Source organism: Pygocentrus nattereri, chromosome 15 (assembly GCF_015220715.1).
Source record: "Pygocentrus nattereri isolate fPygNat1 chromosome 15, fPygNat1.pri, whole genome shotgun sequence".
Taxonomy (NCBI): Eukaryota; Metazoa; Chordata; class Actinopteri; order Characiformes; family Serrasalmidae; genus Pygocentrus; species Pygocentrus nattereri.
The window spans coordinates 25023989-25035928 of record NC_051225.1 but is presented as its reverse complement, the minus strand read 5'-3'; the positions used below and the strand labels follow the sequence as shown (position 1 = coordinate 25035928).

At 39.1% G+C, this 11940-nt stretch overlaps 1 protein-coding gene across 1 annotated transcript; it reads right to left on the bottom strand.

Annotated features, from left to right (window-relative positions):
* Positions 1-775: 775 nt before the first annotated feature.
* Positions 776-10732, bottom strand: thop1 (thimet oligopeptidase 1). The gene is made up of 13 exons (XM_017714288.2): positions 10720-10732; positions 10020-10226; positions 8868-9016; positions 7711-7818; positions 7489-7591; positions 7130-7290; positions 6805-6940; positions 6295-6661; positions 5664-5865; positions 5376-5562; positions 3617-3745; positions 2751-2887; positions 776-2586 (listed from the first exon to the last, which is right to left on the bottom strand). The coding sequence occupies exons 1-13, from the start codon at positions 10730-10732 to the stop codon at positions 2425-2427; spliced, it is 2061 nt and encodes a 686-aa protein (XP_017569777.1). The 3' UTR covers positions 776-2424.
* Positions 10733-11940: the final 1208 nt, after the last annotated feature.

Here is an 11940-nt window from a genome sequence, read left to right as displayed (position 1 = left end):
GGCACACCAGGAGAAACCCTTGTTTACCACCCTCTATCTGGCTTAGTGATGGGCTCCCTTAGGACAGCCAGCAGCTGCTGCTCCTCTTAATTAGGAGGTTAGACGGTCAGGCAGCCATTCGGCATAAACTGCAACATTCAGAGAGGTCTTTCGATTATCCTTAACTATTTAAATACATACATTAAACATTACATAACATAATGGGGGCACAAACTGAGCCCTCCAAAGCACATTAGATAGTGAGCTGAGATTTCTTAATAACTGGTTGATATTCAAATATTAATTGTTCCTAGTTCCTTAATGTGTGATGATGGATTACTTAGATGAGCAAAAATTAAAAAAGGGAACACCCATCTGCTCCACTGTGCAGTAATTTACCCTTTGCATCAATTAACTCTGACCATGTCCAATGTTCATTCCCCAGTCTTGGCCTCGAGCTGTTTAGAAGTACTCAGTTTGTTGTGTGGTCCTGAGGGAGCCCACCAAGGGATTTAATTTGTTCTTGAGTGCACTGAGTAGTAAACTGTGTAGCAAAATAACTCGATCACACGCAGTGCTGAATATGCTCTGGGCAGAACTGTGCAACAAACACATAATGGAAAACAACGCCTACCTCGAAAATAACTGAAGGTTAATAGATACCTGTAATAGATAAAAGTATAATACATGAGGTGATTTCCCATAATTTCACGCAGTGGTTGCAACCCTCAATTCCAAAAAAAAAGTTTGGACAGTAGGTGAAATACTGAAGAAACATAAAGCAGGGATTTGTAAATACTGTTTGATCTGTATTTATTTTTTGCAAATACATGCGCACTCCAAATTTGATAATCCGAATATGTTCTGAAAACATTGGGGCCGGATGACTTTAACCAATAACAACTTAGTTGTAACTTAGGGACTGAAGAGACCAATCGAACCAATTTTGTCACAACCATAGGTGCCTACATAGTATTTTGCTCTTCATAATGCTCCGTATGCCTTCAGTGGGAGACAGGTCTGGACCACAGGCTGTCCATTCTAGCACCTGCACTCTATGATTACACAGTCATGTTGTTGTAACAGCTTATCTCTGTTGTTGGAAGAAAACCTTGTATCTCCAAAACGGTAACTTTAAACAAGAAGAAAAAAAACATATTTTACTTTTAATGTAAGTCAATGGAACCAGACTTTTTTCCAATTAATTCTGGGCCACTTCTTGTGGTCCATTCATTTTGAAATGTACACACAATATAAAGGGCAACAGACATTTTCAAATTATGCCGAAAATTGAAAAACAGACAAAAATGGAGATAGAAGGTTTTCTTCCAACAGCAGCTTATGTTGCAGATATGTAAACTACTCATGTCAGGGACAAACTTTATGCTGGTAACAATCTAGACAGTCCATTTCTTCTTTGGCCCAGATAACATGTCCATTATTTTCGTAAACAATCTAATTGATCTCACAGTATGCGTCTCCACTGTGTTTTTTTCATATAAGCTCAAATCCAGAGAAAGCAGTGTTTCTGGACCATGCTGACATTTGGCTGCTGTGTACAGTAGTTTTAACTTTCAATTGTGGTTGCAGTAATGAACTGTGCTCATTCACAAATGTTACTCAAAATATTCCTAACGTGGTGCTATCCTTACTGGTTTTTAATGCTGTCCTGTCTGAGGGATGGAAAGTCGTGTGCATTCAGACGTGGTCTCCTTTACACAAAGATTTCTCTGGCTTCCCTGAATCTTTTGATGACGTTTTTCACTGTGATGCAGCAAATATTTGCAATCACTCGTCAAGGAATGTTGTTCTTAAATGGTTGGAGTATCTGCTGAGACAAGCATCAAGCCAGGACTACGCCTTTATGAGCATCACCTGTTTAAGATATTTTATCATTTCACATTGTTTCTAGTCTTATATTGCCACGTCCCAAAGCTCATAGAATGGGATGATACCATCAATTTTATAATGAGTGTACATTTATCAAAAATCAAGTTTATAAGGTAAAACATTGTCTTTGTATTGTTTTTGTTCAGATTTACAAATCCCTACTTTGTTTTTATTTGCATTTTACATATTATTTTATATACTATTTTTTGTACTTTGCTTGGATAATTAAATAAATGCTTCATCCAGAATCTTTAATTCTTTCATGATTACATAAAAATTTGTGACTAAACCAAATCATTAATTTCTAGTCAAGAGATCTTTTTGGTAAACCACTTTTTTTCTTGACTCAATACAGTTTTAATTTTTAAAACAATGCTTCAAGGTTCAAAAGAGGGAAAATTGAGTTGAACAATAACCGTGATAGTTGAACAATAACTGTGAAAGTGAAATTTCAGGATTTTGCTTCAGAAAAATCCAAGTGACCAGTCTTTAGTGTCCGTGTGCTAACGTTCCCCAGAGAGGCATTGATCATGTAATCTACTGTGAAGTAACTGGTCAACAAGCACATGGTGTGCCCGGCTCCAGCTCGATCGATAGTCCTTTGCTCAGGAGGAAAGCCTCTTGCTTAGGCTCTCTTCCAAGGAACTTCTTCAGCATTTCAGCAGCATCTTCTGAACCTCCAGGCTTCAAGATGCAGTTCCTGTAGTCCAGCCCCACCTAAAGAGCACAGAGAATAGCCATTAGATATTGCTCTACTTCATAACAAGGTTTATCAATTTGTCAAAATACTGCTAACCTCATTTCTTTACCTCACTTTATCGACCAATGGAATATTGTGCCATTAAAGTTACTAAGAACTATTAATGCCAAGCAGTACTGACCTTGGGGTTCATGATGCCCTCCTGTTTAAAGCGGGCATAGAACATATCCATGGAAAAGACTTCACTCCAGAGATAACCGTAGTACTGAGCATCATAACCACCTGCCAGGTGGCCGAAGGTGGCTGGCATGTTAGTCCCTGTGAACAATGTAAGTGATGACAGAGACGGTCAACTTGCATGTTAAGATATGTTAATAACATGTTAAATTAAGCTAAGAAGATTAGCTTCAGATAAATGTCAATGATGCAAATATGCTAGTATGGAATTATGCTTCAAATCATTAACAGGAAGCTAGAAGGAAAAAAAAATCCAATCAATCTACCATCAGGAATGAACTTTAATATCCAGATTACCTCGAAGTCTATAGCCAACCCAATTTTGAAGCAGTTAAAACATCTAAAAATAACTTTGTGTCTAATTTGTAATATGTACATAACAAATTATATAAATGAAATGTATTAAGGACACACCATAAGAATTGGCCAACATTGGAATCAGCAGATTTTTGCTCCAAGTATGCTGAATGCTACTGCCTTGCCTGTACCAATCTGTGTGTGACCAATTGTGCTAAAGAGCCAGTTTCCTCTTACTTTCACTGTAGCACTTTGACATTCATGTTCATGTTCATGACATTTAACATGATCTGAATTTTAAAATGCCATTTTGGCCCCCCTAAACATCAGATAAATGTTAGTACTGGACATGTGCTAGTGTGTAAAGTATTTAGTCCACACATTTTTTAAATCAGCCAAACCTCTGCGTATCAATTAATATGGCATGTGATTCCAATTTTTCAAAGGGCAGTGTACATTACTTATTTACAAAATTTAAAAAAAAGAAGTGAATAACAATCTAGAAGGGTCTACCTGGAGTGGCAGGCACTCCAAGGATTTCCTGACAGAGCTTGGCGTACTCCTCTGCTGGATCCACTCCTGTCTTTGTGTGAAGGGCTTGGTCTACTTTGGCCAGTACAATCTGCCTCAGGTTGAACAGACCTGTTAAATATACAGAAACAACATCAGATACTATCTTAAAGAAAGTCCCTTCATGTACATTTTATAGTTTCCCAGGTTTTGTTAGAACATTATTTCTGGCATGAAAATATATATCTAATTTTTTATTCATGTTCATTTTAAACACAGAGAGCACCTTTAGATTACCCAGATGACATTCACAAAAACTGCTCAAGTTTGTCCAAAAAGTATTGGCATTCAAGGACACAGAAATAATACAGCAATTTTAAAGAATACTGAAAAACATTGCCATACACACAACCAGTTGAGCACAAAGTCACTAATTACAAAATAATGGTTTGTTGTCATTTATATATCTGCCTGTTCGCTCAATGGCTTTTGGTGTTTTTTTTAACTAAACTACTCTGACACTCACACATACACAGGCAAATGCTGTTTGAGAATTTAGCTGTACAGACTCTCAATACATTTTTAACATCTCAGACAAATCTAACAACTTCACATAATGAGTCTGTGATGTTTAGATCTGAATAGCTTCTTGATTTGAGCTTCTCAAACTGCTGCATGACAACCACCACAAAACTACTTATCAAACTGTCTTTCTTTAGGGATCACACATTCTTCTGTAAAGGCAGTTCCCTGAGGAGCACTGAGGTCTATATGAACTACTAGCATGACACTGAAAGCACACATTAATGACACACATTTAGAATTACACTGGCAGATGATCTTTCCCAGAGAGAAGCAGACTGCATCTACAAAATGATTCTGGCAATTTGACCTGCATTTAAATGATGAACTAAATAAATTAGCCAATTTGAAGGAACAGTTTCAAAGTAGAATGTTCTGAGAGCCCACAGATGGTCATGGAACTGGCCAAAGTGTAATGGAAAGGAAAGCAAAGAAGAGGAGAATAGACTACTAATTTCTCAGTAGCTATGCTTCTATCACTTGTTTATACATCCATCCATCCATTTTCTAGGCTCCAGAACTCGCCCACGATACAAAATATCTATTTGCCTGGTATATAAGGATTCTCTTACAACTTTATGTATGTATGTATGTATGTATGTATGTATGTATGTATGTATGTATGTATGTATGTATGTGTATATATATATATATATATATATATATATATATATATATATATATATATATATATATATATATATATATATATATATATACACACACATTCATACATACAGACACACACACACACACACACACACACACACACACACACACACACACACACACACATATATATATATATATATATATATATATATATATATATATATATATATATATATATATAAAATATATATATATATATATATATATATAAAATTTGTATTAATTGCTCAGGCTAAATTTTCATTTATACAAAGATGCATTAGGGCTCTTTAGTTCCGTTTTCTTCTGTGTTTTTCTGCTGAATTTTTCCCCAAGAACAAACAGTAGAATACCCTACCCACTAAGCTGCCTACTGCTGTCAAGTGAAATACATTAATCAGTGTTTCACTACCCCAGTGACGATCACACAGCACATATGGATGAGTAAATTTCTGCACTGAATGCTAAATTAAAAACATCATCCACAATGAGCAAGCCCAAGATACATCTAAAGAGAAGAGGTTATTACCAGTGTTAGCAAGCCGGGACTTGATGAGTTTATCCAGCAGCTCCTCTGGGATTGGATTGCTGGTCTTGTAATGCTTGGACATGCGTTGCAATGGCTCCTTTTCCCACACCCAATTCTCCAACATCTGAGACGGAGCCTCCACAAAGTCCCTTTCCACATGAGTTCCACTGAACATGGCAAAGTCTGCCTGAAAGACACACAAAAGCATTTTTTTTCCTGAATTAACACATCATATAATAAACACTTAGAAGAAAAAAAAAATACTACTTTGGCTACTTTAATACAGACCTGTGCGCAGAGTTGATGCATGACATGGCCAAACTCATGGAAGTAGGTTTCCACCTCATCGTGCTGCAGCAGGGAGGGAGCATCAGCTGTGGGCTTACTGAAGTTGGCCACCATGGCAGCCACAGCCATCTGCCTGGTCCCATCGGACAGCAGACAACCAGGTTGCAAGCCAAAACAGGCAGCATGCCCATACTTTCCCTCTCTGCAGGGAGGAAGGATAACTGGCTATTTATTCAATCAAACTGCTCTGAAACTACTACATTATCACTTCTTGTGCTTTGGAACAGCAGTATATTTAAGCAATGTAACTGCCTGACCAATGGGTCAGCATTTTTTTTAGACTAATCTCCTCGAGCCACTGTGTTTTCCACTACTGCCTTTGTTTTAATCCAGTACAGATTAATTAAATCTGGATTAAAGGAACACATCTGATATATATGCAGGAAGACCTGCAATGAAAACATAACAACTTGACTGTTAATTGCCAGATTTGTCCCTTGATTATAAATTATGCACTCAATAAAACATCTATGTCTCTGAAAATCGCTGAAATATAATTTCAGTGAGTATGTACACTGAGAAGAAGTTAAAGCAGTTATCCGAAGAGATCAATCTCAAAGATTGTTCATACCTGGGGTAAAGGTCGAGGTAGAACTGCCCCACCACCTGGCCAGAGGTACGATCCTTAACACAGTATAGCGTGACATCATCATGCCACACATGGGCACACTCTACCTGCTGGAAGGAGAGGTTCAGCAGTTCTTGGTAGATGTCCAGAAGCCCACGGGTCACCACCTCCATTGGGAAATACTCTTTCAGCTGGTTCTGGTCCACCGCATACTGAGTCTCCTCCACCTGGGTCATGTAGTAACGTGTGTCCCAGGCATCCAACTCTCCATTGAAAGGTAAGTTCCTCTTCTGGCACTCCTTCTCCTTCAGCTTGAGGATCACAGCCCGTTCCTCTTCACCCAGAGGCTTCAGCTTATGGGCCAGCTCCTCTAATAGAGGTGGAAGACGAGGATTTTTAAAGAAAGTTGAGCTGCTAAATAATTTTGTGATGGTTAATTATTTATAGTCATCTTTAGGCCTCGACTGTTAGCATTGATAGCTTAAAAATAACCTGACGAAAAAAAATGATTACCAAGAAATGAGGCAACCTTCTTGGATGCTTTCGCCATGTTCATCTCAAGAACAAAGTCAGCATGGGTGGTAAACCCCAGTAGAGCACTCTTTTGAGAACGCAGCTCCACCAGCTCCTTGAGGATAGCTGAGTTTTCCTGAGAGAAGACAACGACAGAGGGAGATAACATTCACCACTTCGTATCAAGCTTCTGAAAAACCATAAGCTAGTCAGCTAATTCCTCAATTTCAACAGAAAACTAAGTGTGAGCAAAAATGTTATTTACATCCAAGATACAGTATTATTCTACTGTATTATTCTAAAAAATGTGAAGCATGGACTCAACCTCTTTACAACGAGAATTGAAGGCTTCTTCTAATTTCTTGCGTGTCTCTGGGACATAGCATTTCTTCATGGTGGGGAAATAGTGAGGGTATTTGAGGGTCAGCTTCAGCTTTTCAGTCCCATCTTTGTCCAAGGAGTTGAGGAAGTCTTCAGGAAGGCCACCTATGAGAAATTCCAAAGTTATTGTTAAAGGATTATTTAGCATATCTATCAAAACAGAATATTCTGCCTGGTCAAGCACAGGTTAAAGCTTCGGAGAAAAGCTGTGTCAATATTAGCTTCCTGAAGAAAAAGCAGGATGTCTTACGACTAGACATTATACCATGCAAACTTAAGAGAACTCCAAAGCTGTGTACTCACCCAGCTCCTCCCGTGTGAAAGAGAGGTTGGTGGTGTCCTCATTCAAATGCTTGTTGAAATCAATACACAGCGTGCTCAGTTTCTTCTTGATCTTCTTGATCTCCTATTACAGGAAATACAACCCATTTTGGCACAATAACAGCATTACACTGGCTTTGTTTAGGAAATCAATGAAGTGTATTTTTAGAACGATTAATGCACAGTGGCCTCTTAATGTCTGACCTCTTGTGTCTCCTTGGGAAGATGAAGTCCATTTCTCTTTCCCAACTTGATCAATCTCTCCATGTATCTCTTGGCCTCTGGGGTGATACTTTCTTCCTCCAGTTTCTCCTAAAAAGATGGACAGTTCAGAAAGACTGAAAGAGAAAAAGCTTTCCCATTCTCACTCCAACACCTCTGAGTATATTACAGATATCAGTTATAAGAGTTACAGCCATGTGAGAACTCATCCTGTGCTGCAGTTAATGTTTCACTTTTCCAAAAGGTAATGCACCAGTTTGAGCCCTCACAATAATAAACTACAGGTGACACTGAGATTTTCCATTAAAAAAATAAATAAATAAATAAATAAAAAAGTTTATAGTTATCCATTATGGATAGTTCAGGCTCTAAAATCTGATTGGCCAAACCATTTTCAAAGCTACTGCAAAATACCAGTCAGACATGCTTATCACGTTAGTTGAACTATGTATTAATGCAGCAAGACATTAAAACCATTGTGCTGTTAACGAGGGTATTTGGTAACCTAACTTCTACTTAAAGAATATATTAAATTATCTACTGAACATTGGTGTGCGTTTTCATATTGTATTTTTTGGTCGTATTGAATTATGCCTAATATCAGCCCTCAAAAGAGAATTCTGCCAGTTTTCCAAACTTTCCACATAATTCAATTGTTATAACATAAACAAAGTCATTCAGTGATTAAATGCCCCGATCCAGAGAAACTTACCATGTCAGAACTGTTCACAGTGGTGGTGATAGGAACTAGACATCTGAAAAGTGTATTGCCTCTAAAAGTTACCTCACAGAAGGATATAAACATGGCACAGGTATAAATACACTGCCTGAGACATAGTTCTATGATATTTTTGTGATGAGGCTTTAGGCTAAAATCAGAGGTACATGCATATAAAAATTCAGATCACATGTAGATCACATGATTGTCTTTTAGCTAATAAAATTGTTATATTTCCATTGTATATGTGACTCCTGGTGCCCACCACCACTGTAAAGAAATCAGAGTCATTAAGTTTCCTTACAATGAACCGTGTCACATTAAACCACTCTGAATGACTCTGTTTACATCTCAACAGCGGAATTATGCAGCTGTTTTGAAAATCAGAATTTCCACTAAACCACAGCCTCTCAAAGCAAACCTGCAGAGCAACAATCCTCTGATACACATCCTCCCTCATGCTCATCTCCACATCGAACTCCGACAGCTTCTTGTCCGCGTCGGTGCTAGCCGTACGCACATCCTTCGAGGAGGACACATGCTGAGGGAAATCCAGCATGTTCCGCTGGACTGGAAAAGAGCCAGAGATAATGTGTGATGTTACAAGTTACAGACATCAGATCAGATAAGGCTCAGATTAGACCAGTTTAATGTTATCACAAATGTGCTTCTAGATTTGGTAGGACGACACTGTAATGAGTCAGATTACAGTGAAAACAATAAAGAAAACTTAGCATGTGAGACACAGCAATGGAACAGAACAAAAAGGACTGACTTCACATATTTTAGCTTTTTGGTCTCAGTCAGAAAATCTACACAAGATATGTACCTTGCAGTGCCTCTGCTCTGCCACTAAACAAAGCCAAACACCATTGTTGTGCATGGGTCGGTCAGCCAGTCTTTATGTCAAAAAGTGCTGAATGGTGTATACCATTGCTTACAGCTTCCCTGCTGATTCAGACTTTTTTGTACCGGTTAACAATAGTGATGGAGAAACCTGTTATGTTACTTTGTTATAAATTGAGCTGGTAGTGTGAAGAGATTTGTTTTAGGTGAAAAGTGAAGCTTAAACTTTGGGAACTGAGTTCAGGAATGTTGAGGGCTCAGTAGAGGTGGACGATAAGGCAAAATGTAATTCCACAATACCTCAGGATGTTTCATGATGCTCAATGTGTCCACTTTTACATTGTATATATTTCCTTAAGAAGAGACAAAATAGTGCAAGATCTAAAAAAAAAAAAAAACTACTAAAAAAACCATGAGTCCAATTACTTTTACTCAACATTTCACACGCTGTGCTGCACTAAATGCTATTAAACAGGACTAAATTTGTTCTCTTTTTAATCAAACATGCAGTTGGGTCTTTAAGTACGGACACCCCTGATATGCTCAGAAAAGCATATTGTGAGGTAACTTAGAACGACAACAATAAACATTGTCAATGTACAGTTTAGTGAGAAGAATCTCTCTCAAGAGGAAATGTGCACTGTGTCTTTGTGCTTTCAGTATAGATTATGTGTATTTAACAGAAGTAGGCAGCAGAACCATCAGCAACAAAAACATGAGTGATTACCTGTGTATTCCACCTCCACATCTGCAAGCGCCTTCAAAGTGTTCTCATAGTTTACAGTATCTAGAGCCAAGGCCCCAACAGAGTCGTAGACTGTCTTGGTCTTGGCGATGAGCTCATCGGTTAGCTGATGGATCTGCTCAGGAGTGAGGTCCCAGCGCAAACGATTTTCAGCACAAACTCTGTCCCCATTGCCAAAAACCACTTCACCTGAATGTGAAAATGAGATATCGTGTATTAAATTCAGTCCTCCATAGTGCATGGGGGGATATATAGAAAACATAAATCATCCCGACAGGTGGCTTCGGGCGTTATTGAAGGTTAGCTAACAAATCAGATCAGTGAGCTAGCTAGTCGGCTAACGATGGGCTAGCGAGCTAACTGTTAGCCATCAAACCAAACCTTGTGGCAAAAACTACACGTTATTTTCACAAACTACAGTCTGTAACAACAACAAAAAACAACAACAACAACACAAACGACAGCGCTGCATACACTAAACTAATAAGTTCCGCTATCTTTATGGTGTAATATTTACGGAGCTACACGGTCATCGTATACAGACAGGTAGCTCCAGTGGCCGGTTACCCCCCCACAGCGTATTCACACACATAAACTTCTATAGCAAAAACCATACAGACCTGTCTACATGAAATGTTAACGACGGATGCAAATACCCGAGTACCTCAGTGATTGAACGTACCTGTAGGTGCCATTATTCAAAGGGCTCTCTAAGTCTACGCGTTCAACTCCACAACCAGCGTGCGCGAGTTCCTCTCAGCACGGATCCCGCCCAACGATACCGCTGCTCGGCGCCGCTCACTGATTTGACCAGATGAGTGTCAATCTACACGCCTGACCAGGAATCCAAACATGCGAGCGAGTGAGCCAAAGTGTGCCGTCTTCCGGGCTTGATAAGCGCTAGATGGCGCTCCCGAGTGACACCAAAATAAACGGGTCAATACGGAGCATTCGAGCAAAATCATAGCTTGTAAATGCTTGAACTTCTGTAGATATAAGAACGCATTCATTTCCTGAACACAGAGCAACATAACATATTTTAACAGTGCTGTAGTGTTTCTGAACTTTGAACTCCAGTTATAGGACTTTATAAAGGCGCCGGTTTTTTCTCTACAAGCTCTCTGCGTGTACGTTAATGACGTTAGTTAGCGCGATTTGCTTCTCTCGGTCAATAAACAGATCAGCCGGTCAACCAGTTAGAGCTCAGTAACAGTAATGACAACCAGTTAGAGCTCAGTAGCAGTAATGACAACCAGTTAGAGCTCAGTAACAGTGATGACAACCAGTTAGAGCTCAGTAACAGTGATGACAACCAGTTAGAGCTCAGTAACAGTAATGACAACCAGTTAGAGCTCAGTAGCAGTAATGACAACCAGTTAGAGCTCAGTAACAGTAATGACAACCAGTTAGAGCTCAGTAGCAGTGATGACAACCAGTTAGAGCTCAGTAGCAGTGATGACAACCAGTTAGAGCTCAGTAACAGTGATGACAACCAGTTAGAGCTCAGTAGCAGTAATGACAACCGGTTAGAGCTCAGTAGCAGTAATGACAACCAGTTAGAGCTCAGTAACAGTGATGACAACCAGTTAGACCTCAGTAACAGTGATGACAACCAGTTAGAGCTCAGTAGCAGTGATGACAACCAGTTAGAGCTCAGTAACAGTAATGACAACCGGTTAGAGCTCAGTAGCAGTAATGACAACCGGTTAGAGCTCAGTAGCAGTAATGACAACCAGTTAGAGCTCAGTAGCAGTAATGACAACCAGTTAGAGCTCAGTAGCAGTGATGACAACCAGTTAGAGCTCAGTAACAGTAATGACAACCAGTTAGAGCTCAGTAGCAGTAATGACAACCGGTTAGAGCTCAGTAGCAGTAATGACAACCGGTTAGAGCTCAGTAGCAG

Coding starts and splice junctions, on each gene's coding strand:
- thop1 (XM_017714288.2), bottom strand. Junction 7,819..8,867: donor AGAGGATTGTTGCTCTGCAG/GTTTGCTTTGAG, acceptor CCATCTTTTTAG/GAGAAACTGGAGGAAGAAAG. Junction 2,587..2,750: donor AGGGCATCATGAACCCCAAG/GTCAGTACTGCT, acceptor TGTGCTCTTTAG/GTGGGGCTGGACTACAGGAA.